We start from the raw sequence: 24,440 nt of genomic DNA, 5'->3' as shown, positions 1-24,440 counted from the left end.
ATTTTTACTTGCAAAAGAGAACCACACAGAACAAACAAAGAGCTGAGCACTGAGGTTTCTTGCAGCACATTTATGCTAGTGAAGGAAGGAAATGAAAAGAAAAGAAAGGTTTTGAAATGATAATAAAGCTTTTCTATTGTTTGAAAGCAAAAATACGAAGAAAAATAAAAGATTGAGAAAGATTTCATCTTCCTCCTTGTAAAGGAAAACTATCCGTCCAAAATTGGTCAGCAAGGGAAGGAAAGTCTGAAAGTCTTAAGTAAATTTTAAATATAACTAAACTATCCTTGAAATCTTGATACAAAAAATTTTAATTTTTGATGAGTTATCTACTATGAAAATCCTCATCAAAACACCTCCTTTCATTTTATAGAAAATATATATTTATAGAGTTACTTACTTAAATATCTTTTCTTTTTATTTGTATTCAACTCTCAAATAAAAAAAAATTACTTACCTTATTTTCTATCTTAAAACTCCCAAACAACTAGATAGAAAACTTGATCGTTACCCATCCTCTCTCTTTTTTAACCTACCCTTTTTCTTCTTTTCTTTTCTATTCTAAACTCCCAAACTACAGTGAAGTCGAGTGCTGAAAGTCCTGTGTGCAATTGATCGATCAGTAGCTTGCAATCTGTTTCAACCTCCAGCTGATCCTATCTTGCTCTCTGGCTTTTAATGTTTCATTCAACACATTAGAGTCATGCTGTGTATTATGAGCATATGAAATGTGTGCCCAGCTAAGTTTGGGAAGAGAACAATTAGAGAACATCATCGTACTCAAGTCCTTCAGTCCTCCAGTCAACTTTGTCTAGGTAACTATCTTCTTCTTGAAAACGTTAATCTTCAATTGGTTCAAATTTCTTGATCCGGGCTTTAACTTTTTCTATCTAATTTTGTTGCTAAATGAAGTATATCATTTGCTTGTTCTTTAATGGTGAGGAGAAAAAGGTGATGGCTATCGTTTCTGTTAATAACGTTATTGAAGGGTCTGTAGTCACGAAGTTTTCATCTTTTAGTTCCTTTTTGTTGGGTTGATCAAATTATTCTCAAATAAATTAAATTCGGGTTGATTTTTTTTTTTTTTTCGTTTTCATTTGGGTGGGGGCTTGATGAAGTATGGATTTTGAGAAATCCCATTTCCTAAAGATTTTATAGCTGTGGAAAATTGGCCAGTATGGTCTGTTGAGCGGTTTTCCCAGTCTTCCATAGAGATGATTATCTGAAAATATGTGGATAAATTAGTGAAAAGAGCGCTCTACGGGGCCTATTTTGGCTTCAAGGACTGAGACTAATCTTGAGTCGACTTGGGATGTTGAGGAGAAGGTTGCAATCTTCTGCGTAATTTGATCATAACTTAACTATGTCTCCTTGGGGTGCGATTATGAAGCCAAGCATTTAGCTTTTGTAAGTTTTAATGCTTTACTCATGTACTTTGTTTTATGGGAAAAGATACGGTAATTTTCTTCCCACTTTGCCTCCAAAGTTAAAGCCATGTTGCTTCTTTGATCACGTTTACAAGGAGAGCCAAAATTACGTATCAAACACAACAAAATGGTGTGTTTGAGAAGTTTGGTGTGGAATTAGAGAAAATGATTTTTATAGTCGCTAAAGTCGACATAAAGAGGATCGAAGATGAGAATAACCTCAGCCAGTTATATATTTGAGTCTGAGCTTTTATCTTCATAATGTAGTCATACAATGTGAACAAAGGTGATAATTATGAGCTATGCTATAATATATTCCAAGACAAAGGATTAGCTTTACCGTAAATTCAGTAAAATTGCGCTGCTATCTTTGTATTATAAGCTTATTGCAGAAAAGGGTTGGTCTATGGTGACAAGCATAACTTTTTGGATTAGTTTAGCAGGATCAAAATTTTTGGAGCTTATGGAACATGATTCACAAAAATTTTTTCCTCAAGCAATTAAAAGAAAATCAAACAGAAGAATAGAGAAAGCAGATACTAGTTTGTCATGAGGACTTGTGCTATAGGTTTTTTAAATGCTTTTCAATTTTAAAAATACCTTCTCTGAAAATCGATGTGGAAGTCTAGCATTGCTGTTAAGGATAGTGCTGGTTCAGTTAATTGCTAGACCACAAAAAACATAATACATCGTGCCACACCTCATTGAATCCAACACATGTAGAGGATTAAAGTCAAAAAGTTGGATTGGATTCTTCAACTTAGTAAAGTATTGTAAGAATTGGATGCTCCTGGCATCATTTATTTTTCCTCAAACCTGATGTCATTGCACCTTTCAAATACAGAATTCTGCAGAATGGTTCCTAGAATCAGATTGGACAGTTAGTTGCTTGTGCATCTCTCTCTCTCTGTTTCTTTTTTTTTTTTAATTTGCTTGTGTAACTGTATCTCTCTTGAATGACCCGTCTAGTAGGAAGGAATTCAGAGGCTCATTGGAGCTATTAAATAGGTTATTAAACAATTGTGTTTTGTAAATGTGCAAGTCTTCTCTGTTGTAATATAGAAAAAAAATGTTAAGAGGTATAGAGCTGAAAAGTAAATTAATACAGGATGCAAAATTTTCATAAGGAAAGCAAAGATTACAAACTAACTGGTTCATGTACTTTAGAAAAAATATATAGATGACGTATTTCTGGAATGACGTTAAAAAGCTTTAGCTTTCAGTGAGCAAGGAAGATAGCTTTCTTGAGGCAAGTAGCTGCTGCATAGTGAGCTGAAAAAGGCAGTCCAATTTCTTATCAAATCACCTATAATGAGCGCCTATTAACTCTCCTTTTCTTTTTGAAACATCAATATAGTTTCTGGATGTGTGTTTGAAATTCTAGGTCAAAGCCTCTTAGAAGGCATTTCTATTTGTGGAAAAAAGATGTTAGTATCAAACTACCACTAACCATATTAGTTTTCTAAGAAAAACTATATGTTACAGGTGCCTGTCTTGACATTAGTGCTATTTTGGGAAGGACAACTCTTTGAAATGTAATCTGGAATATGCAAGATGAGACTTTAGACTTTCGAGCTGGGTTACAACCAGAAAGACACTAATTTAGTGAGCTTCGCTGAAAAGCTAAATTGAATTTGAAAGCAGGCCAGCCGTATTAAGATTGAGCATAAATGAAGATGGTTACGGCGTTGAAAGGGTAACTAGAAGTGTTCTCTGATAGATTAGTTATGTAAAGAGAAGCCATATATGCATAGATTAGTAAGCTAGGTTATTTCTGTTCTGACCTACCCATCTTCTTACCATGATTTTGATTGCAAGGTTAGATACAATCGCAGTGGGAGGTTTTTGTCAATTGCATTCTATTGTTCCAGTTTTTTGTGCTTTCTGCAGTTTCTGTCTACCTTTTGTTTTTACATTTCTGTCTGGTTCTTGGTGGGAATAGAGAATGTTATTTCCCCATGAAACAAGCATAAACAAGAGAATGCTAAAGATCTATGGCTTGAGGTTTCTCAGTTCTGACACAATTAAATTATCGTCCGCCATAGTTAATTGCTCTATTTGGATGATTTTGCTGTAAATGTTTGTGTTTGATCGAGTATCGGAGGTTTAATTTAAGGGTGCTTATCATAGCTATTCTAGGGTGTGTATCTTTGTTACATATCTCTATAACACGTAGAATGGTTTCTGGATAATATTCAGTCCTAGAGATTCGGGTTCTGCAAATCACATTATCAATAGGTGCTGTTGCATATTATTGTTGCCGTTTGAATGAAAAGTTGAAAGAGTCAGCATAATCTAGATACCAAACCTCTGAAATCTGCTGAAATTGTGGGCACATTTTTATGTTGTGCTTTGTTCATCTCCATTAAGTTGGTTTTGTTTAGACCACTTGGTTTATGATTGTTAGATTATCACTAAACTAGTTTTCTTGGTTTCTAAAATTCTAGTCAAGCACAAAATTCTGAAACCAAAGAATATATCTGCCGGAGGAGATATCAAACAGATATGACAATAAATCTTCAGACGTCAGCTGAAAAAGATTTTTTTTTGAACTTTTACTAGTTTCCACTTTAGAAAATCTAAGGTTTGTTTATTAAATAGGAAAAGTGACTTTTTGTACACTGGGAATAGTTTAAGGTGTTAATAGTGACACTTGAGATAAGAGTTTACCTACCTCAAATATATTTGCAAATTGTTTGGTAACTTCAAATTACTACTGTTTTTGTTTATTCAGACTGCATGCATCTCGCTCAATGTGGTACACAAATCCCGTGGAGTTGCCTTTGTGAAGCTATATCCTAATTGTCAAGTTAAATTCCTGTTAATCCTTTGTACTAACTGCTAGTGATTACTATCCCAAAAACACTAATCATGATATATGTGACTGTCTCATTAGACCCCACAAGACGCAAATAACAATTTCATTATCCCTCAAGACACAGATAACTGTCTGCTAATGGTTACCATTGCAAAAATACTAACCATGATATACATTACTGTCTGGTTAGACCCCAAAAGACACCAAAAAAAAAAAAAACAATTTCATTACCCTTATACTGCTTGAAGTAACAATCTCATTCCTGTTAATCCTTTGTACTAACTGCTAGTAGTTACCATCACAAAAACACTAATCATGATATAGGTAGCTGTCATAGTATGAGCCAAACCAGTAGCTTCTTATCATTCTCAAGAATTGAAGTCCTTTATTAGCGCAGAAGTAATTTTGTTTACAGCTTTAATCAGGGCTTTGCTGGATGTTGTGTCTAATAAGTTGATGGCGGACAAATCTATTAGCTTGCTAAAGTTAGTAGAACAAAGAGCATCACGGAAGGAGGAGCTGGAGGAAGAGAAGAGAAAGCGACATGAGACCCTTATTCCTTATCTTCCAACAGAATGCATATCAAATATACTTGTTCGACTTCCTCATGAATCTCTCCAAAGATCTAGGTTTGTCTGTAAGACATGGTACAGGATTATCAACAGCACCATCTTCATTGAAGCCTATCTCCAACGTTCTGAAAGTGTCTTAGTTTTTCTACATCCTTCAAAAAGAGATACTTTTTTTCCTTATAGCAGGCCTAACTTGCAAGAAAAACCGAATGCTTTTTCTGTTGAATCTAAGCTTTTTCAATTGCAATCTGTGCCTGTACGTCAGCAACCTCTTATAGATCCATCCTTGTTACTTCACATCAAGTTCATGGAAATTGAGAATGGCAAGATGAAGATAGAAGAGTATAATACCACTTGTCTGGGAACAATTAGAGCAGCTGGCGGTGGTCTAATTGTACTTGATGACAAGATGAAAAATGGTGGATTAATAGTTATGAATCCTGTTACTAAGGAATTGACTGCACTTCCCTCGGGTAGTTTATGTTCTCCTCATAATGAATCATATGGACTTGCATTTTGCCAGACTACCAGGAATTTCAAACTGGTTCACTTGTTTCAGGGCGAGATGCAATTTGTTAGCTGTGAAATCCTTGATCTTGGAGCTAAATCATGGAGAATAGTCGATGGACCTGCATTCAGAGCTTTCCGCTGGTTTGTATATGATCCAGTTTTTGCAATTGGGGCCATACATTGGGTTCCAAAAACTATGCATAGTAAGTACCTAGTGTATATGACAGTGGATGATGAGAAGTTTCATCGTATACCTCTCCCGAGAAGAAGTAAACTTCACGATAGGGTTATGGAAATGCATGGGGGTCTTGGATTTGTGACTCGTAAAAAGTTGTGCCGAATTGATGTGTGGATCTTGAGGAATTTATGTGGTGATGGTTGGACAAAGCAATATAGCATCACAGTGGATTGCAACAGTCATCTGATCCCTCTTTACTCTTCAAGGATTTGTGGCGAAATGATTTTTGAGGATAAAGATGGCTCTTTATATGCTTATGACTGCTCTTTGCAAAATATGAGAAAAGTAGAAATGCAGGAGGGAAGTTTTCCAGTTGTTGGCCACTATTTTGCACATGTTAATAGCCTTCTCTCATGGAAGATCCAGGGTAACGTGATTGACTAGCATATTCCCTGTTATTAGTCTGGTGTCTGCATCCAGAAATCATTTTTAATGGAGAAGTTGTCCTGCAGAGTTGAGTGTCGACTTTGCATTCTTCCTCTAAAGCATGTAAATTTTAGATATATATATCTAAACATTTATCTGCTTCAGGTTATTTCTCCCTTTGCTTGTATATAATTAGCCAAAACAATACTGATGTATATATATCCTCTTCAACTTTTTTGGCGCACCTGGACAGAAATGAAAATCTGTGCATGTTTTTGTGGTTGTATATGTATTAACGGAACTAGAAAGGTGATGTTTGACGCATGTTCAATTGGTAGGATTTAGAACACATAATTGACTGCTAAAGCAGGTTTCGTAAGTCTGCATCTAAAAATGTCGACAATCTCTCGGACTCTGCTGAAATTTAGACTGGATATAGCTTTGAAGCCTCCAAATTTTCCTTCTCTTTTTTTCCAACAAACGTTAACAGAAGGGCAATGTTCACCTTTAAATATGGTGTAATTAGTATAATACCAAAAAGGGTAATCTGGTGGGTGAACTTCATATTGTACACAAGGTAGTGGAAGAGGAACTTTATACATAACAAATAATTTGGTTGACAATACTTCATGATCAAGATATTCAAACATATCATTCATCATTAAAGTCACCATAGTTGCTTCTCATAAGTGCCCCAAAACACAATATCATAATTTTGTTTGTTACATAAATTTTTACCACAAAATAATTCTTAAAGCCTTATAATCCACAATTATCAAAAAATTTTGCCAACCAACAATGAAATTTTTATCGTCAGTCAACCTCCTTATAACTATCCAATTCTATTGAACTCCATATTGTCAAGCTAATCAACAATTTTATTAATTTGAGATTTTTGAGTTATCAATTCAATGTTTGAGATTGACAATTTATTGAATTTTACATTAGCTAAAATCATACTGTCTACCGCCAATGAGAGTCCATGGAAAACAAAATTTCTTCTTCTTCTAATCGAAATTGCTGTCACAGAATCTAACTCAAATGGTTAAGAAATTAGTTGGAATTTAAATGGTCTTGACTCAAATATAGTTAGATTTAGATCCAGATCTAGACCTTTAGAGCAACTCTAATGGCATGTCATGGGACGTATAATACCTCCCATGACACGGACTCATTATACAGCCACCTGTTGTGGCCGTGTAATGAGCATTACACGCATCATCAGAATGATAGGTGTAAATGCTGTTGAAAAAGAGGAGATAGTGGGCCTTTTTTTTTTTGCAATGGATAAATTTGGCTAAATGTGGGCAACAGCTAAAATTTCATGGTGCAAATTAATGTTCAATTTTTTTTTTCAATGGTCATTTTTTGGTTCTCTCTATATAAACACACAAGACACCTTCTTTTTTTTTTTTTTCATATCTCGCTTAATCTATTATTTCTCTTACTCTTTCACTCATTTTCCTCAACCTCTTTGCACAATTTTCTAAAATTTCAATATTTTGTGATTATGGATGGGAATTTTAGTAGTTTTAAAAATATGTTAAATGCTCAAAATATAGAAAATTCATCCTCCTCAAAAAATCAAAACCACCAAAATTTTTCAAATTATCCAAAATTTTCATTTTCTAGTATTCCTACAAAAGTGCAAAATTATGCATCTCCCCTAAATTTATCCACTTCCAACCATCTATCAAATTTCCAAAATTCACCAGATTTTCCTTATCCAATTCTCATGTATCCGCCACCTACTTATTTTAATCCGACCATGAAAAATTACTACACATCGGACTATTATAATCTTGGTATGGGTTGTGGAGGTTCAAAAACTCTGTTGGAGGTAAGGAAGGATTTTGATATGGGTTATGGATTTTGATAGGGAAGGACTATTATAACCTTGGTATGGTTATGGATTATCATGATATTTTCACATTTGAGGTATCACATGTTTCTTTAATAATTACATAATTATTTTTCAAAAAATAAAAATATATTTTTTTAAGAGATAGAAAAAGATATATTGTTTAAACTCAGAAATTAATAATATTATTTTTTAGAAAATAAAAAATCCAAAAGGTAAAAAATTTAATGAAATTTATTAATTTTTTTTTTAAAAATAACAAAATTATTTTTAAAAAATTACTTTATTTATTTATGGGATATGAGTTATGCATTATTAAAATAAATGTTTGATTTGATTGTGTACTCATACTATTATACCGTGTGGAGTATAATTCATTGTAAGTGAAAGTATAATAATAGAGGAGATAGTGAAATGTCAATGTGGCATGTGGATTACATTCTATGTCCTTATGAGTCTGAAAAAATAAGTCCAAATCCAGACGCCCTTGGATTTGGGTATCCAATGGGTATTCGTTGTATTTTTATAAACACACTAAAATAAAATATATTAAAATATATAGATTTCAAAAAATATAAATACCATCCAATTTTTATTTTCAAATAATAATATTAATATTCAAGAAGTTGAATGCAATATTATGAATTCAAAAAAATAACAACTATCGACTATTTCTATTTATTTTTAAAACTTCAAGTATATGTATGTCAAATCTTTCATTTATTTATCTTTACTTTTTCTTTTTTTCTGAAAAGTTTTTGGCTAATTACAATGACAACTAGAATTAGGTTGAAAAAGGAAAACAATCATGAAGTCTTATTGTATTCGATCTAATAACCATAGAATATTAGAATATTTTATAAATTTACTAATATATATATACAATTTAATTATATATACATGGGTCTAAATAGGGTTTAGTATGCGTTTGGATTTGGATCTGGATTATAGAAAAATCAAACCCTACCTAGACTCATAACTCTTCTATAGGATTTGAGTCTGGATAGGATTTATGAGAAATTAAATCCAAACTCTATCCAAACACATCGGGTTTGGGTAAGATCCGATCCATTAACATGTTTATGTACAACGTGTCATGATTCTAAATGTTATTGCTCATAATCTTTGTCAGTATGCTTGTAATATTTCAAATGCTTGTTTTTGGGAGTTTCTTTTCCATCGTTTGTTATTTGTGCACTTGTGGCGGACTTGATTTCTTCTTGATAAAAATTAGTTGTTCTATCCCAAAAAAGAAAAAAAAAAAAAAAGAGTCGTGATTTGGCTATACTTTTTATTAACAAAAAGAGAATCAACAATGATTTTCAATATAACCTCTTGATTACAATGAAAAATGAAGAAAATGTCACGAATTTAATTGTGTTCACTATATTCACGTGTTGACTTTTTATGTTAATTGTATTATACTTCTATTTTAGTTAAAAGATTAGAGATTGCTATTTTAATTGATATTTTACGTTACTTAGTAGATGAGATTTTGGTATATGATAGGAAGGTTGTATGGAGAAGGCATGTAAAAAATCACTTTTTGTTAACGGTTAATTACGCTCGGGAAGCAAGATAAGAGGGATTTTGTTAAATTTTATGCCAAGACAATAAGCACCCACTAAATAAAGTAGCTTTATATTATTTTACATTATCAATTGCCCAAAACTTTCATGCCTTCTCTGACTTTCATTACTTTTACCTTTATCAATGTTTGGGTTTTGATTTTTTGATCCCTCACTTTCCTAATAATACATTTACATGCCTCACAAAAGTGATATGCACCAACTTGATCCCAAACTTTAATTCTGACCACATTATTGCCTGAATTCATGATAAGACCAAGACACATATAACGAAATTTATAGGGACAACAAATTAGAGATTTTAACCCACCAACATGATCCGACCTTTTTTATCCAATCTTAGAATATCTTTTGATCTATCCAACATCTTTGTAGAGTCAAAAATTGAGAGAAAATAATCAACAAAAAGGCAAAAGTCAATTAGTTTTCATCTGCCCAGAGGTACCAATGACACAAATCAATAAAAATGGCAGGGCAATGAAGGTGAGAAAGTCTTGAAAATTAAGACTTTGTTTGGATAGAGCATTATGTGAAATAATTATTGTAACACGTTTTATGATGTAATGTACGTAAGATAAAAAGGTGGATTGGAAAATGTATTTATGATGCAAACAAAATATTATTTGAAAAAAATTTGATATCCAAATAAACAATCCAACGAGCAACAACGGACACAGGGGGCAAACTGGGGCAGATGGATTTGTAAATAATCCAAGAAGTATTAAATTTAAGTTTGAACTTTATTGTTTTGCTCCCTCAACAAGTTTTTTTTTATTAGTCAACGTGTTTATCTCCTTTAATTTCTTTTTGAAAACATGTTTTAAAATAACTCACTCTAGGTTTTATATATATATATATTTTTAAATTTTATTATTATAACTTTAATGTATTAGTGTATCCTTATATTAGTTAAGGTAACGAAACATATAATTGACAAAAAAAAGGAAATCTAATCGTGTTTAGAATTGTATTTATACATGGTTGACTTGATATATTAGTCAAAAGTCAACTCCCAAATGAACAAGCATTGATCTTTCCCCAAGTTCATTCAATTCATCTCAAGCATCCATCCTTCACAAAATGCCATTTTCTCAAGGCAAGTCTAAGTTTTTCCTTTACAATTCCTTTATATTTTTGATTCATAATCATTAATTATTTAGACACGTACACTTTATTTTAAATTTGTGATTTAGATTTTTTTTATGATTATTAATTTGTCAATCATATTCTTATTCTAAATTTGTAACTTAGAATGTTTGTGTTAACTTATATAGGTTAATGTCTATTTATTGAATTTAGTAAATGTTTACATGATTTTGATTCATGACTTAATTTTCATATTTTGCTTATACTCTGTCTCTTCTCATTAAAAACATTTAGTTGTTAGTTAGCACCTATTAAATTTTGATGTTAAGACTTTGATTTCTAGTTAGTGTGGATCTTTTGTTTTAATAATTTTTTGTTACTTATTGTTTGATCGTTTGCTTCGCCCCTAAATCAAAATCTTGCGTTCGTCCCAATGATATGGGTTGTATGATACACATGTTAAAATTTTCACTTTGACCCTATCGTACCTATAAAATTTACCACTAATAATCAGGGATGTTCATGGACTGAGTAACCAATTCATTTGCAATTTCACTAACCCTAAGTACAAGTAACGGTTCAGCAAAATTGCATTCCATACCCTAACCCTATTCAATAGGTTAACCGCTAACCGGTTATTTTGTAGGATCGGTTCAGATATACAGGGTAACTTAACCCTCTTGTACTTATAGGAAAAAAAATAAAAGAAAAACATTATTAGATTAATAAAGAAAACAATACAATAGTTATCTAAATCAATAAAGTTGTTTAATCCTACAACTCTAGAATCCACCAACCAAATAGAAAATCGAAACATAATAGATAATTAAAGTATAAAATATTTTAAACATTTGTTTCATTTTCTCTACTTCTTGAAAACTACTAATTCATTTTTTGGTAAGGATGACGGGTTGATTCACAACCAAACATGTAAGCTCTATATATTAAAAATAAACTAAGCAGTGTTGTGAAATAGATAGAATTTATGAGAAAGGAAAAATTTTTTTGAAGAAAGACGAAAAAATATAGTAGTAGAATAAATGACATTAGCAGCGACGAATGTAGAAAATGGAAAAAATAAATAAAAAATAAGATTAAATATACAAGTTTATAAGTTGTGAAAAATAAAATGTACATTAGATGTACATTAGCATGGGTCTTGTAACTTAAATTATTAGTAAACTACTAAATAATTATAGGTTGAGATTTGGATACCAGTTATCTTAACCAACCTTATACATATGCAGGTAGGTTTGGATGATCACGAGTTTTGAAATTTAAAAATAATACCCTAACCTAATTTGTCAAGTAGGTATGGATAACATAACTATTTTGAAAACTACGGGTTTGTTATCTTAATTTTTGAATTGGATCAATTCGATTTTTTTGATTATTCGCTTTTTTCGGTTCTTTTTAAACACCCCTACTAATAATTGTGATTGTTTTCAAGCGAAAAGTGATTGAAATTTGGGACTAAATTGGTATATTTAACCAATGTGAGGAATGTAAACGTAACATTTTAAAAGTGAAGGGCTAAACAAAACAAACAGCCATACGAGGGACGTTACATTTCATGCATTTTCTCCTCGAATAATGTGTTGGTGTTGGACAAAGTAACAAGTAAAAAAAAAGGGGTTAAAAATAAAAAAGTTCCTTGTGATATATCTAATACACAGAAAAACTCTACGTATTTCAAAATATATAAAATGACACCTCATATTTTGAACTAAATTGTAAACTAACAGAATTCGTTAAATTAACGAAAATGACGGTCTCGACTGTTAAAACTTACCGGATTTCGTTAAATTTACCGAATTGCGCTAAGTTTAACGAATTCTATTAGTTTACAATTTAGTTCAAAATATGATGTGTCATTTTGTATGTTTTGAAATCATGGGGCTTTTCAGTGTATTAGGTGTGAGTATTAGGTACTAACATAGGGGACTTTTTTGTTTTTAACCAAAAAAAAAAAAAAGGCACTATGTCATGAAAAGGGTACTATAGAAAGCGACAGGAAACCCGCATAGGTAACATCGGTCTACCCTTTTATGGGAGAAGGAGAATGGGTTATCCTCGGCCTCCACTCTAGTACTTCAGTCCTCCAGTCAACCCTGCTAGGTGACTATCTTCTTCTTCTTGAAAACGCTAATCTTCAATCAGTTCAGTTTTCTTGATCAGGGTTTGCGTTGTTCTATGTAATTATGTTGGCAAATGAGCTATATGTTCTGTTTAATTGTGAGGAGAAACTTTGATGGCTGTGATCTCTGCTAATAACGCTATCAAAGGTCTGTATTCGTAAGGTATGCATCTTTTTGTTGGATGATCAAATTGCAGCTAAACGGAATTAAATTCCTTCAACGCGAGATTGAAGATTTTAATTCTTTTTTCGGGTGCTTAGTGAAACTGTGGGTTTTTTCCCTTGGTTTTTTTTTTTGTGGGGGGGGTGGGGGGGTGGGGGACTGGGTAAGAAAACTGTGGTTCATTGTTCCTTCCATTTTCTTTTTTTTCCCCTTTCTGCTGGTTGGGGTTTGATGAAGTGTGGATTTTGAGAAAATCCCGTTTTCTTAAAGGTGTTAGAGTTATGTAAAATTGGCTAATATGATCTGTTAGTTGATTTTCCCAGTCTTCAGTGGAGATGAAATGAAAACTAGTGAAAAGGGCATGCTACAGGCCTCCTAGATTAAGCTTGCTTAAATTTGGGTTGTTTATGATAACGGTCTTTTTCTTCTGATTTCTGTAGATGTAGCCAAAAATTGTACATCTGCATACACAGTCACACTGTCAGCACAAATGCCATTTACAATAAATAGCTCAAATTTTGCGCTTCCTTGATTAATTACGTCATGTCTTTTCACAAAGTTTCCGAAGTTGTATCAACAATTCAGGCGCTCCTTGTATTTGGAGAGTCAATTGTCTTGGCTTAATGGACTGAGACTCAATCTTGAATCGAATTGCGAGGTTGAGGAGAAAATTAGGAGTCTTTTGTTTATTTGGTTGATATTACAAGTTGGATGTCACCTTGGGTGTGATCAAGAAGCCAAGCATGTCACTTCTGTAACATTTGATGCTTATTGCATGTGACCGCAAATGGTAATCTTCTTCCATCTTTGCCTCCAAAGTTAAATCCATCTTACTTCTTTGATCACCTTTGGTAGGCCGGTTGTTTAAGCCTACCGTTATGCAATCGTGCAGATTTCTCTCCTCTTCCCGACCAACGCCAAATCCGAATTTACTCTAAAGTCAAGATTATGTGGCAAACTTCAATGAAATTGTGTGTTTGAGAATTTTGAGGGTGAAATAAGAGAGAATGTTTGTTAGACTGGCCAAAGTCAAGACAGAGTTGATCAGAGATGAGACTAACCTCAGCCAGCTATATATGTAGTAGTCTGAGGTATCATCTTTGTAATGTTCTTGTAAAGTGAGAACCTAGGTAATAACTACTAATCATGTGAACTAAGGTGATCATATGATTACTTTCACCTTAATTTGTTGACTTTCTCTGCATTATAAGTCTATTCAATGTAAACAATCAAACCAGAGACCACAGCATTTATTGCATAAAGCATGACTTTTGGGATCAGATTAGCAGGATAACCTATTTCATAAGTGTTTTTTCCCAACAATTGAAAGAAATTGAAAGACAACCACAGAGGAAATGTATAGTAGTTTGTGACAAGGACCTGTGCACTTGGCTTGCTAAGTGCATGTGAAATTTCTAAATTTTGTTTTTGGAAACAGATATGAAAGTCTTGTATTACTTATTAAGGAGAGTGCTTGCTTAGTTCATTAATTGTGCAAAGATACACAATATATTCCTTCCAACCCAGATGCAATCCTACTCATGAAGTGGATTAAATTTAATAATTCGATGGAAACTATTTCACAAAATTTTTTCCCTAACAATTGAAAGAAAATGAAAGACTACAGAGGAAGTGTATAGTAGTTTGTGACGAGGACATGTGCACTAGGTTTGCTAAGTGCATTTCAAATTTCTAAATTTTCTTTTTGGAAACCGATATGTAAGTCTAGTATTACTTTTAAGGAGAGTGCTCGCTCAGTTCAGTTCATTAATGCAAAGATATACAATAACCTGCTAAAACTCATGAAATCCTACTCATGGAAGAATTTAGAGGCTCTCTTTTCTGGAGCCCAAGCATGTGCATACCACTACACAATTATTTCATGGCAACCTGAAATTCTGGTAGCCTATTTTTTGGAGCTATTGAATAGGCGATTAAATGTTCTCTCAGGAAGCCTAGTTTAGGGGTTCCTCTCTGGTTCAATATAGAGATATGTTAAAGGGCGTAACTCTGAAAAAGTGAATCAATACAGGATAGGAAACCTTCATGAAGTTACATACTTACTGGTTGAATTACCTTAGAAAGATACATGGATTGGATATATTTGGAGCCATGTATATAGCTTTAGCTTTCGATGAGCAAGGAAGATGGCTTTCTTGAGGTAAGCCAGCTGATGTATAGTGATCTGAAAAAGACACTCCAGTTTCTTACATATCACCTATAAATGAGCAAGAATATACTCTCCTTTTCTTTTTGGAACCTCCAATCAATCTTTATAAACTCGTGTACAGTTTCTGGATGAGTGATAGGACTTCTAGATTGAAGTTTGATCATTTGGAAGGCATTTCTACATTTGGAACATATTTAGTCGTATCAAGTTTCCATAACTGTATTAGGAAGGGGGGGAAAAACTTGTACCGTAATGGTGCTTGTCTTGATATTAGTGCTTTATATGGGATAGATAATGATATTCTTTTGGAGGTAATCTAGACTGTGCCAAATGAGATGTTAGACTTTCAAGATGGGCTTAAATAAATATGACAGTATTTAAATGAGCTCTCCTCAAAATTTACCTTAAAATTACAGATGACACTGTTCATAAAGGGAGATTGAGCATTGAAGGGGTAGATATCAGCTTTCTCAGATAGATGGGCTATGCAAAACAAAATCCATCTATGCATAGATGAGTAAGGTGGTTCATTTCTGTTATGACCTATTCCAGCTTCTTACCATGATTTTGATTGCATATACAGATATATGCTCTTGGAACTTTTGATCGCTTGCATTTCACTATCCCGTTTTGATACAAGTTGCAGTTTCTTTACCATCTTCTGTTTTAGATTTCTTTCTAGTTCCTGGTGAGTTTGAGGAATGCTATTCTTCCCATAACACAAGCATAATCAAACTAACTTCTTGTGACACCATGAACTTATTGTGTTAACCATAGTTACTTGCTCTATTTGGATGACTTTGGTGTAATTTAGCATTTTGGTGGAGAATTGGAGGTTTAATTTAGGTGCTTTATTCATAGCTACTCATGGCGTATGTTTGATACATATCTCTTTAACATGTAGAGTGGTTTCTGGATAATAATTATTCCTACAGGTTCTGATTTCCACAGATCTCGTTATTGATAGTTGTTGTTGCATATTGTCTTTGTTTTTTGTCTGAAAAGTTGAAATGAAAGAATCAGCATAATCTATGTTCCAAACCTCTCAAAGTCTGCTAAAACTGTAAAACCACATTTTCATTTTGTATTTTCTTGATCTTCATTAAGTTGGTCTTGTTTAAGCATAAATACCTGTTTTTATGATGTTAGATATTCAGTTTTCAGACAAAAAATTTCTAAAATTTCTAAAATACCTGTTTCTCAGTTTCTAAAATTTCCATCAAGCAAAAAATTTTGAAAGCAAAGCAGATATCTAGCAGAGGAGACAAGTATGACAAGGAATCTTCAAAACTCAGCTGAAAAAGACTTTTTGTGATCTTTCACTATTTCCCAATACAGAAAATGTGGAGAAAATAGGAAAGGTCTTTTGGTATACCGGGAATACGATAAAGTGTTACCATGGACCCTTGTTGAGATAGAGTGTATCTACCTCATTTATACTTGCAAAATGTTTGGTAACCTAAAGTAACAATCTCTTTGTTTCTGGACTGCATGCTTCTTGGTACACAAGGGGCACACGAGATCCCTTTAAGGTGCCTTTGTGAATCTAGACCATCCAACTCGTGAAGATGGATTCCTGTTGATCCTTTGTACTAGCTGCTTGAGATACCATTGCGAAAACAGTAACTATTAATAACAGTTTCATTTCCCTTGTATTGCTTGTGATATGTTCTTATCTTTGGTACAGCATTACTTGCCTCTTACATAACAAGCATTACTCCTTTGTTCCTTTGACTAATGGATGATCAAGGACATTAGCGAATCCTTATGTTTTAAAACATGTCTTGATTCAGGGTTTTTAATGCTCTTTCTCTTCAGTGAAGTAAGTAATCGGATCAAAAGATCAAAGCTAATATAGCTTGATCTTGTTCAACTAGGTTTAGTCCTTCCATCATTAATGTCAGAAAGTACAAAAGCCGTATTTTTTTTTTTTTTTTTATCATGGTATGAGCACAAATATTAACTTCTTATCCTTCTAAAGAGTTGACGTCCTTTTATTTTACTCATTTTTGGATTTTTTCTACAGCTTCACTCAGGGCTTTGCTGGATGTTTAGTCTAATAAGTTGATGGCAGACAAATCCATTAGCTTTCTAAAGTCAGTAAAGCAAAGAGCATCATGGAAGAAAGAGCGGGAGGAAGAGAAGAGAAAGCAGTATGAGAGCCGAATTCCCTATCTTCCGACAGAGTGCATATCAAATATACTTGTTCGACTGCCTCTTGAATCACTCCAAAGGTCTAGGTTCGTCTGTAAGACATGGTACAGAATTGTCAACAGTGGCATTTTCATTGAAGCCTATCTTCAACGTTCTGAAAGTGTCTTAATTTTTCTAGTTCCACCAAAAAGAGATGTCTTCTTTCCTTATAGCAGACCCAACTTGCAAGAGCATTCTAATGTTTTCTCTGTTGAGTCTAAGCTTTTTCAATTGCAATCTGTGCCCGTACTTCAGCGACCTGTTATGGATCCGACCTCATTGCTTCACATCAAGTTCATGGAAATAGAAAATTGCAAGATGAAGATGGAAGAGTATAATGCCACTTGTCTGGGAGCAGTAAGAGCTGCTTGCGGTGGTCTAATCTTACTTGATAACAAAATGAAAAAAGGTGGATTAATTGCCGTGAATCCTGTTACTAGGGAATTGACTGCACTTCCTTTAGGTACTTTATTCCCTCCTCATAGTGAATCATATGGACTTGCATTTAGCCAGACTACCAGACATTTCAAACTGGTTCACTTGTTCCGGGATGAGATGCAATATGTTAGCTGCGAAATACTTAATCTTGGAGATAGATCCTGGAGAATGGTTGATGGACCTGCATTTGGAGCTTTTGGCTGGTTTGGCTATGAGCCAGTTTTTGCAATCAGGGCCATACATTGGATTCCGCAAGTTGATCATAGTGAGTACATAGTGTCTATGACAGTTGATGATGAGAAGTTCCATCACATACCTCTCCCAAGAAGTAGCGGAATTCAAGATAGGATTGTGGAAATGCGTGGGGATCTTGGATTTGTGAGTCATGAAGAATTGTGCAAAATTGATGTGTGGATCTTGAGGAATTTATGTGGGGAAGGTTGGACGAAGCAATACAGCATCACAGTGGGTAGCGAGAGCTGTATGATCCCTCTTTACTTTTCGAGGATTTGTGGCGAAATGATTTTCCAGGATGAAGATGGCTCTTTATATGCTTATGACTGCTCTTTGCAGCTTATGAAAAATGTGGAAATGAAGAAGGGAAGTTTTCCTCTTAATTGCCACTATTTTACACATGTTAATAGCCTTCTCTCTTGGAAGATCCAGGGAAATGTGATTGATTAGCATATTTGCTGTACCAGTCCATTGTACATACCAAATAAACTTCAGACTGAAACAGTTTCCTACCGGTTTGAGTGGTGATTTTTGCTTTGTTACCTCTAAAGCATGTAAAGTTTGGATCCCCTCTCTCTCTCTCTCTCTCTATATATATATATATATATATATATCCAAAATAGTTGAGATGTGTCGTTTGAATTCGCTTGACTGCACACTTGGACGCAATTCTGAAGGTCATTCACTTTGAAGATGCCTGTCTCTGCGTGTTTATGAGGGTACATGTTGGTGTAGTGACGGAACTGGGAAGGTCATCTATGATGCATGCTCGTGCTGGGATTGAGAACACACAATCGACATTGAAGCTCTTAAAGTATATCAGCTACCTTCACATTAACAGTTGAATCTTTTCTACGGTGTGGCCTCTACTACATGGTTGAATTTCATGCGCGCGCACACATATATATACATGTACACATACATACATACATATATATATATATATATGAAAATAGAATGAAATCACGCCAATCTTGAACCTTTAGCCATGTGTATATACGCATAAAGTTGAATCTCATGTATTTTTATGCATGCACATATATGTATGTGTATGCATATAAATAATGTACCATTTATGTAAATTCTCACCAGTGAAAGTAATTTTATTTAATAAAAACAGTGTGTGTGTTGAGCCAAAAAAAAAAAAACTATATATTGGTTGCCATAGTATGCATGATTACATGAACATCCCAGTGTTCAAATTTGTTTGATTATTTAACAAATTTGAAATTTTGTTCAAATTTGACTTGTTTATTTGTCAAACCAAGTTTAAACAAATTTTGTTGTCGAGTTTGAATATTATTGAACATAAAATGTTGTTTAAGTTTAGTTTGATTAGTTAGCGAACCAAATTAGAACGAACTTTTACCAAGTTGAAATCGATTCGAGTATCGAATAGTTTGGTTCATCTTTTAGTCCAATCCATGAGCTTTTGAATTTTTATCAAGGAATGGTGGAAATTTATTTCAAGAAAGAAAATACATTGGCTTCAACTGGAAAGAAAGCCTTCATATCTTTCATTAATTTCAATTGGGTTCCGTTTGGAAAGGATACTTGACTAATTTGTGCTGTTGCATGGTTGGGCTGATGAGGAGCGTGTAGAAAAATACTTGCGAAACCTAGTAGCAATTCCTAGCAAGGAAGGTAATAATTAATAAAAGCATAAAGGCATTGATAATGATTGTTAATACAAAAAAAAAAAAAAAAAAGGCTTAACTGTCTACAGCGGATAGTAGTTGACAAAACTTCAGTGCTGACCTATAAAAGAGAGGTAGGGCTCTGTCTCTCGAAAAAACTCCCATGGTTAAGTCAGTAATTTATAGAGAATAAATTGCAGAGAAAGAAACTTTCCAAATGTGTAATTCTAGGGAGAGGATAGAATTTACTATATGAATGAAAGACTGACCTAAATTCCTACCAAACCTTAACGGGCCTGAAAAGCTATAGACCGGTGCCTACCAATAATTTCAAACTTCTAAAATTATTTAAGGGTTGATATTTCTTTTTATATATCTAACGGTAAGTGAATTGATACTCATGGGTATGGGTGTGGTATCAAAAAAGTATTGTTGAACTCCCGAAAAAGATAATCAATCTTGAACCTAGATATATTTTGGGCAGGAACCTTGGCATCTAACCTTGATCCAATAGCTAAATAGTTTTGGAAACTTTTAGTTGGAAAATACTTTATTCTAAGGGATAATTTCAGGAAATACTTTATTATGAGATTTCTACACTTTTTTGCTACCCCACTCCGAAATTTTAAAAATGTGCTTACTTCATTGACTCTTACAATTTAGGAGATTTTACATGGTTATATGGGGGTACATAATTGAGCCACTTATAACTAAATTAACCATAAATTGAAATGCAATAAATTTTAAAATCTTGAATACTAAATCTTTTAATGATAATTGTTAACATTTTAAGATTTTTTTCTATATTTTAGTAGTTCTTGAAATTTCTTTCCTGAAAAAAAGATTAATTCTCCTATTGCTATATTATTACATCATAGAATTTTCATGAGAATAACTAGATATATATAAAAAAATATGCAAAAAAGAGGGTAAAGTATTAAAAGATGTTTACAATTGGATTTTATTAAATTACAAATAAAATGTAATCACACATAATCTTTTTGTTTCCTTTCTTTTCCAAAATATTTGGTGTTTCTTTTCTTTTCTTTGCATACGTAATCCAAATAGGAAGGTTAGAATTCGATTTTCTCTACTTTGATTTCCTTTCTTTTCCATTAAAATCATTTCCTTTCTATTAATCCAAACATTGCATGAAAGTTGTTACTCTTTAATTACAAACTATGGAAATTTCTTATTAATTATGTGAAATAAAGGAACTCATAAGAGAAACAATAATTAAAAAAAATGACATATTTTAACATATTTTATGATTAGCAATCTATTGTGGTATTTCTTCTTGAGGAGGCCATGCTTTGTCTTGTCCAATTTTTGTTCAAAATCTTTCAAAGGCCAATACTAAGAGTTTAGGAATTCTACATGTAAATCTTGATTCCAAAGTAACAAAATTTCCTCTCTAGATCTTTGATTTTGTTTTTTTTTTTTTTATGTAGTTTGCTTGAAAATAGCCATTGTAACTGAATTCTACTATAGTCATGCTAGTGTTGTAATTCCCTCAATTACGTGATACTTCCTAACTTTGGTCTTTACTTTTTATTTTTAACTAATATTCCATTTTGATTTTGAATCAACTAACTTGTACTAAGTGGAAGGTCAGTTTTGGAACGAAATAATCTTCTCACTCCAGAAATCATTTTTTTTATTGTTGATTTTTTTGAATTGGGTAGATTTGTTAAAAGAAAATAAGTTTTAAGGGAGGTTAGTGATATTTTTAAAATCTCAAAATAGGACAGTGAAACTGTTAGAAACCTCAAGGGAGGTTTTTGAAATTATTTCCTATTTTGATGGAGAAATTAAAAAAAAAAAAGGCAAGGAAACAAAAGCCTTCCTAGCTAACTAAGGCGCACAGCATGGGCGCCCTTGCAAGGAGCGGATTTTTTTATATTTATAGCAAAGGGTAAAATATAGAAAAATCCTCATGTGATTTTGCCAAGACTTAATTGGCCACCCTATGGCTTTGAAATGTCTATATAATCTTATCATGTATTAAACTGATATGGAATTTGACCGACAACTAGTGTTGTTATACTTCGACCGGACCGGTCGATTCGACCAATCCGATCGTGAATTGGTTGATTCGACCAGTTCAATCGTGAACCGACCTTCTTCTCGAGTTGATTTATAGTACAAAACCGCTTTAGTAAAAAACTAGTCAAAACCGTTAAAAATTAACTATACTAGTGACCTGATTTGATTGGTTGATCCAGTTCTCAAACATTTCTTTCTTATTTTCCCCAAACATAATTTGACTTACCAAAATTGTAACACTTTTATTTATTAATAAAAAAAAGAAAATGCAACCCACTTAATGCAAATACCAAAATCTCTCCCTTTTGTGAATGATCTCTGAATCAAGATGTTTTCATCCCTATCATCTTATCAATTTAGTATCAGTGATTTCAACTTGCATTAATTTATTTTAATTTAGTTTTTCATGTAGTTTTGGAGAATGGACATATTTTAGCCATGAATTTACATTTTTATATATAATTATTAGGTGTATATGATTGCAAATCTAATATTTTAGGAACATTTGGTATGATTGGTGAAATATAACTAAGAACTTAATTTCAATATTTCTGAAACTTATAAAAATATAAAATAATTATGACATCTTGACGTCAACGGAGTTTTGAGAACGGTCCAATTGATCCTACTAGTTGACCGCTAACCCAATAGTTTAGCTGAATAACTATTCAGGCCGAGTTTAACAACATAGCATGCAATTGGTGCATCATTTGCAAGTGACGCATAATTTTTTTTCTTTTCTTTTCATTGTCCTTCCTTTTCTTTTTGGTGTTAAAATTCCTGTATGGGTTTGACTTTTTCTTCCTTTTCATTTCATTATTGCCTAACCATCCTAGGGTACTTTTAAAAATGTTAGAAATTTTGAGGTACTTTGAAAATTTTTAAAATTATTGGAGGGGGAGAAGGAAGAGGGGAGGAGGGGGAGAAGGAAGAGGGGAGGTGATGGTCAGGGAGGAAAGAGCAGGAAGAGAGAGGAGATAGCAAGAGGTGGTGGTGGAGGTTCTGGGGTGGTGAATGAAAGCAAAAGGAAAAAGGAAGAAAAAGGAATATTAAAAAGAGAAAAAAATGAGGTTGAGGAAGAAGTAGTTTTTCTAAATTAAAAAAGGAATGAAAAGAAAGAAATATAAGAAATAATAAAAAAATACAACTTGGTTAATAAATGAGGGTAAAAAAATACAACTTAGTTTTCAAATTACTCAATTTCCCTCTCTTTCTCTGCCATTATTGAACTTTTAAGTACAACTACCCACATCCCTTCTTTTTCTCTACCATGATTTTAAATATAATAACTTCCTAAATTAAAAAAAGAGCAGTTATAGATTTCTGAAAGAAAAAAAAAACATAAATGCCCTAACATGATTTTACATAGAACCACTTATTGTTAAAAAGTTAACTATATATTTTTCAAATAAGTACACATGTAGAGTGTGCCAAAAGCACTAGTTAATTTAGAATACGAAGGGATTATGTGGATATTTTAAAATTATAGGGTGACCGGTTAACTTTTGGCGAAGCCCTTTTCTGTATTTTACCCCATATTAAGGGAAATGTTATTTGCACTCTATTTTTGTTATTTCCACTCCTACTATTTGTTTTATCATAGAGTCTAATGACTGAAAGCTAAATGATTAAAGTGATAGTAGGAATGCGATTAATAAAAATAGGAATGCAAACAACATTTTCCCATATTAAATGCAACAAGGGATGTGGGAAACATAGTTTGGCACATCCAGGATTTTTTTTCCTTTTAAATAGGATAGGCACCAAATTTGGTAGATATGGGGAAACAAATAATTTTTTTGAGATAATTTCAAAAACCTCCTTTGAGGTTTCTAACATTTTGACCTAACATCCCTTTAATTTTGAAAATCACACTTACTTCCCTTTATAGGTGGAAAGACTATAATAATCTTCCTAAAATAATGATACTCATCCTAAGCAACAATTGAGGCCAAAATTTGAAGGGGGAAAATTGAAAGTATTAATAATAAAATCAATGACTAGAAAAATTTAAAGAGTAAGACCTTGTTTAATAACCTAATTCAACACTTGAATTTAATGGATTCTAGTATTCCAAAAAAAAATAAAACTTAATAGATTCAGATCTTAATATATTCAAACCGTTTGAAAACAAAAAATTGAACATATGAATTAATTAACTGGCACTGAATTTTCTAGGCAAAACTTGCTCCCAAAATTAAGTGATAAGCTATTCATTTATCACTGAATGTGATATGCACTCAAATGTATTAGATTTAATAGTTAACAATTCAATAACTTAAGTATTCAGACTTTAGATTTTAAATTTTAGTTTTATCAAGCGCATCCTAAATATTATATATACTGACAGTGTATACACCATCATTTGGATCCATGACATATGTGCAAAAGTTGAATTTCAAATTCAAATTTTGCATAGTTGTTATTCATCCAACAGTGATAATGTAAACATTATCAATGTAGGAAAGATTAATCCAAATTTAAAACAGTTGTAACCAACCATTTCCTTTCACCAAATAGTCCCATCATTGCAACAGTTATTTATTTCTCACAGTTTTGTCCCATCTCTTCTGTCTATCCAAGTTGTTGACTCTTTCCCAAAATTTCAATTTCCGAATTCCATAAATTTCAGAGTTGCTGATTTTTTTAATCCATTTATCTTTCATTCTTCTCATATAATCTCATTTTTTTCCTCAATTGTCACTAACTCTTAAGTTGTAATTTACAAAAAAAAAAAAAAATCACATAAGTTGTAATGTCCATAATTTTGCAATTTTCCCACTAAACAATTACCTACATTACATGAGTTGCTGTTCCTTATTTTTCTCAAACATAGGTATTATTTGCTGTGTAATGTAAATATGTGCAATAATATGATACAACCAATTTTTAAATTAATCCACCAGGAGCGAACACCACCATAAGCTCCTGTTAGAGACAAAGTTATAGACCACA

At 32.8% G+C, this 24,440-nt stretch overlaps 2 protein-coding genes across 6 annotated transcripts; both read left to right on the top strand.

Annotated features, from left to right (window-relative positions):
- Positions 1 to 486: 486 nt before the first annotated feature.
- Positions 487 to 6,175, top strand: LOC113711704 (putative F-box protein At3g10240). Of its 2 annotated transcripts, none has more exons than XM_027234873.2 (2): positions 487 to 815; positions 4,671 to 6,175. In XM_027234873.2, the coding sequence occupies exon 2, from the start codon at positions 4,702 to 4,704 to the stop codon at positions 5,947 to 5,949; it is 1,248 nt and encodes a 415-aa protein (XP_027090674.1). In that variant the 5' UTR covers positions 487 to 815; positions 4,671 to 4,701; the 3' UTR covers positions 5,950 to 6,175. The 2 variants fall into 2 exon arrangements, with proteins under 2 accessions (XP_027090674.1, XP_027090672.1); XM_027234871.2 differs by having other exon boundaries at positions 4,661 to 6,175.
- Positions 6,176 to 12,462: 6,287 nt separating this feature from the next.
- On the top strand, positions 12,463 to 18,371 carry LOC113712721 (F-box protein At5g49610-like). Of its 4 annotated transcripts, none has more exons than XM_027236257.2 (2): positions 12,463 to 12,585; positions 16,964 to 18,371. In XM_027236257.2, the coding sequence occupies exon 2, from the start codon at positions 17,005 to 17,007 to the stop codon at positions 18,250 to 18,252; it is 1,248 nt and encodes a 415-aa protein (XP_027092058.1). In that variant the 5' UTR covers positions 12,463 to 12,585; positions 16,964 to 17,004; the 3' UTR covers positions 18,253 to 18,371. The 4 variants fall into 4 exon arrangements, with proteins under 4 accessions (XP_027092058.1, XP_027092059.1, XP_027092060.1 ...); XM_027236258.2 differs by having other exon boundaries at positions 12,550 to 12,767; XM_027236259.2 differs by lacking the exon at positions 12,463 to 12,585 and adding an exon at positions 12,592 to 12,752.
- The last annotated feature ends 6,069 nt before the right edge of the window (positions 18,372 to 24,440 follow it).

The sequence above is a fragment of the Coffea arabica genome, chromosome 10e (genome assembly GCF_036785885.1).
Source record: "Coffea arabica cultivar ET-39 chromosome 10e, Coffea Arabica ET-39 HiFi, whole genome shotgun sequence".
NCBI lineage: Eukaryota > Viridiplantae > Streptophyta > Magnoliopsida > Gentianales > Rubiaceae > Coffea > Coffea arabica.
This window is presented reverse-complemented; position numbering and strand designations above follow the sequence as displayed.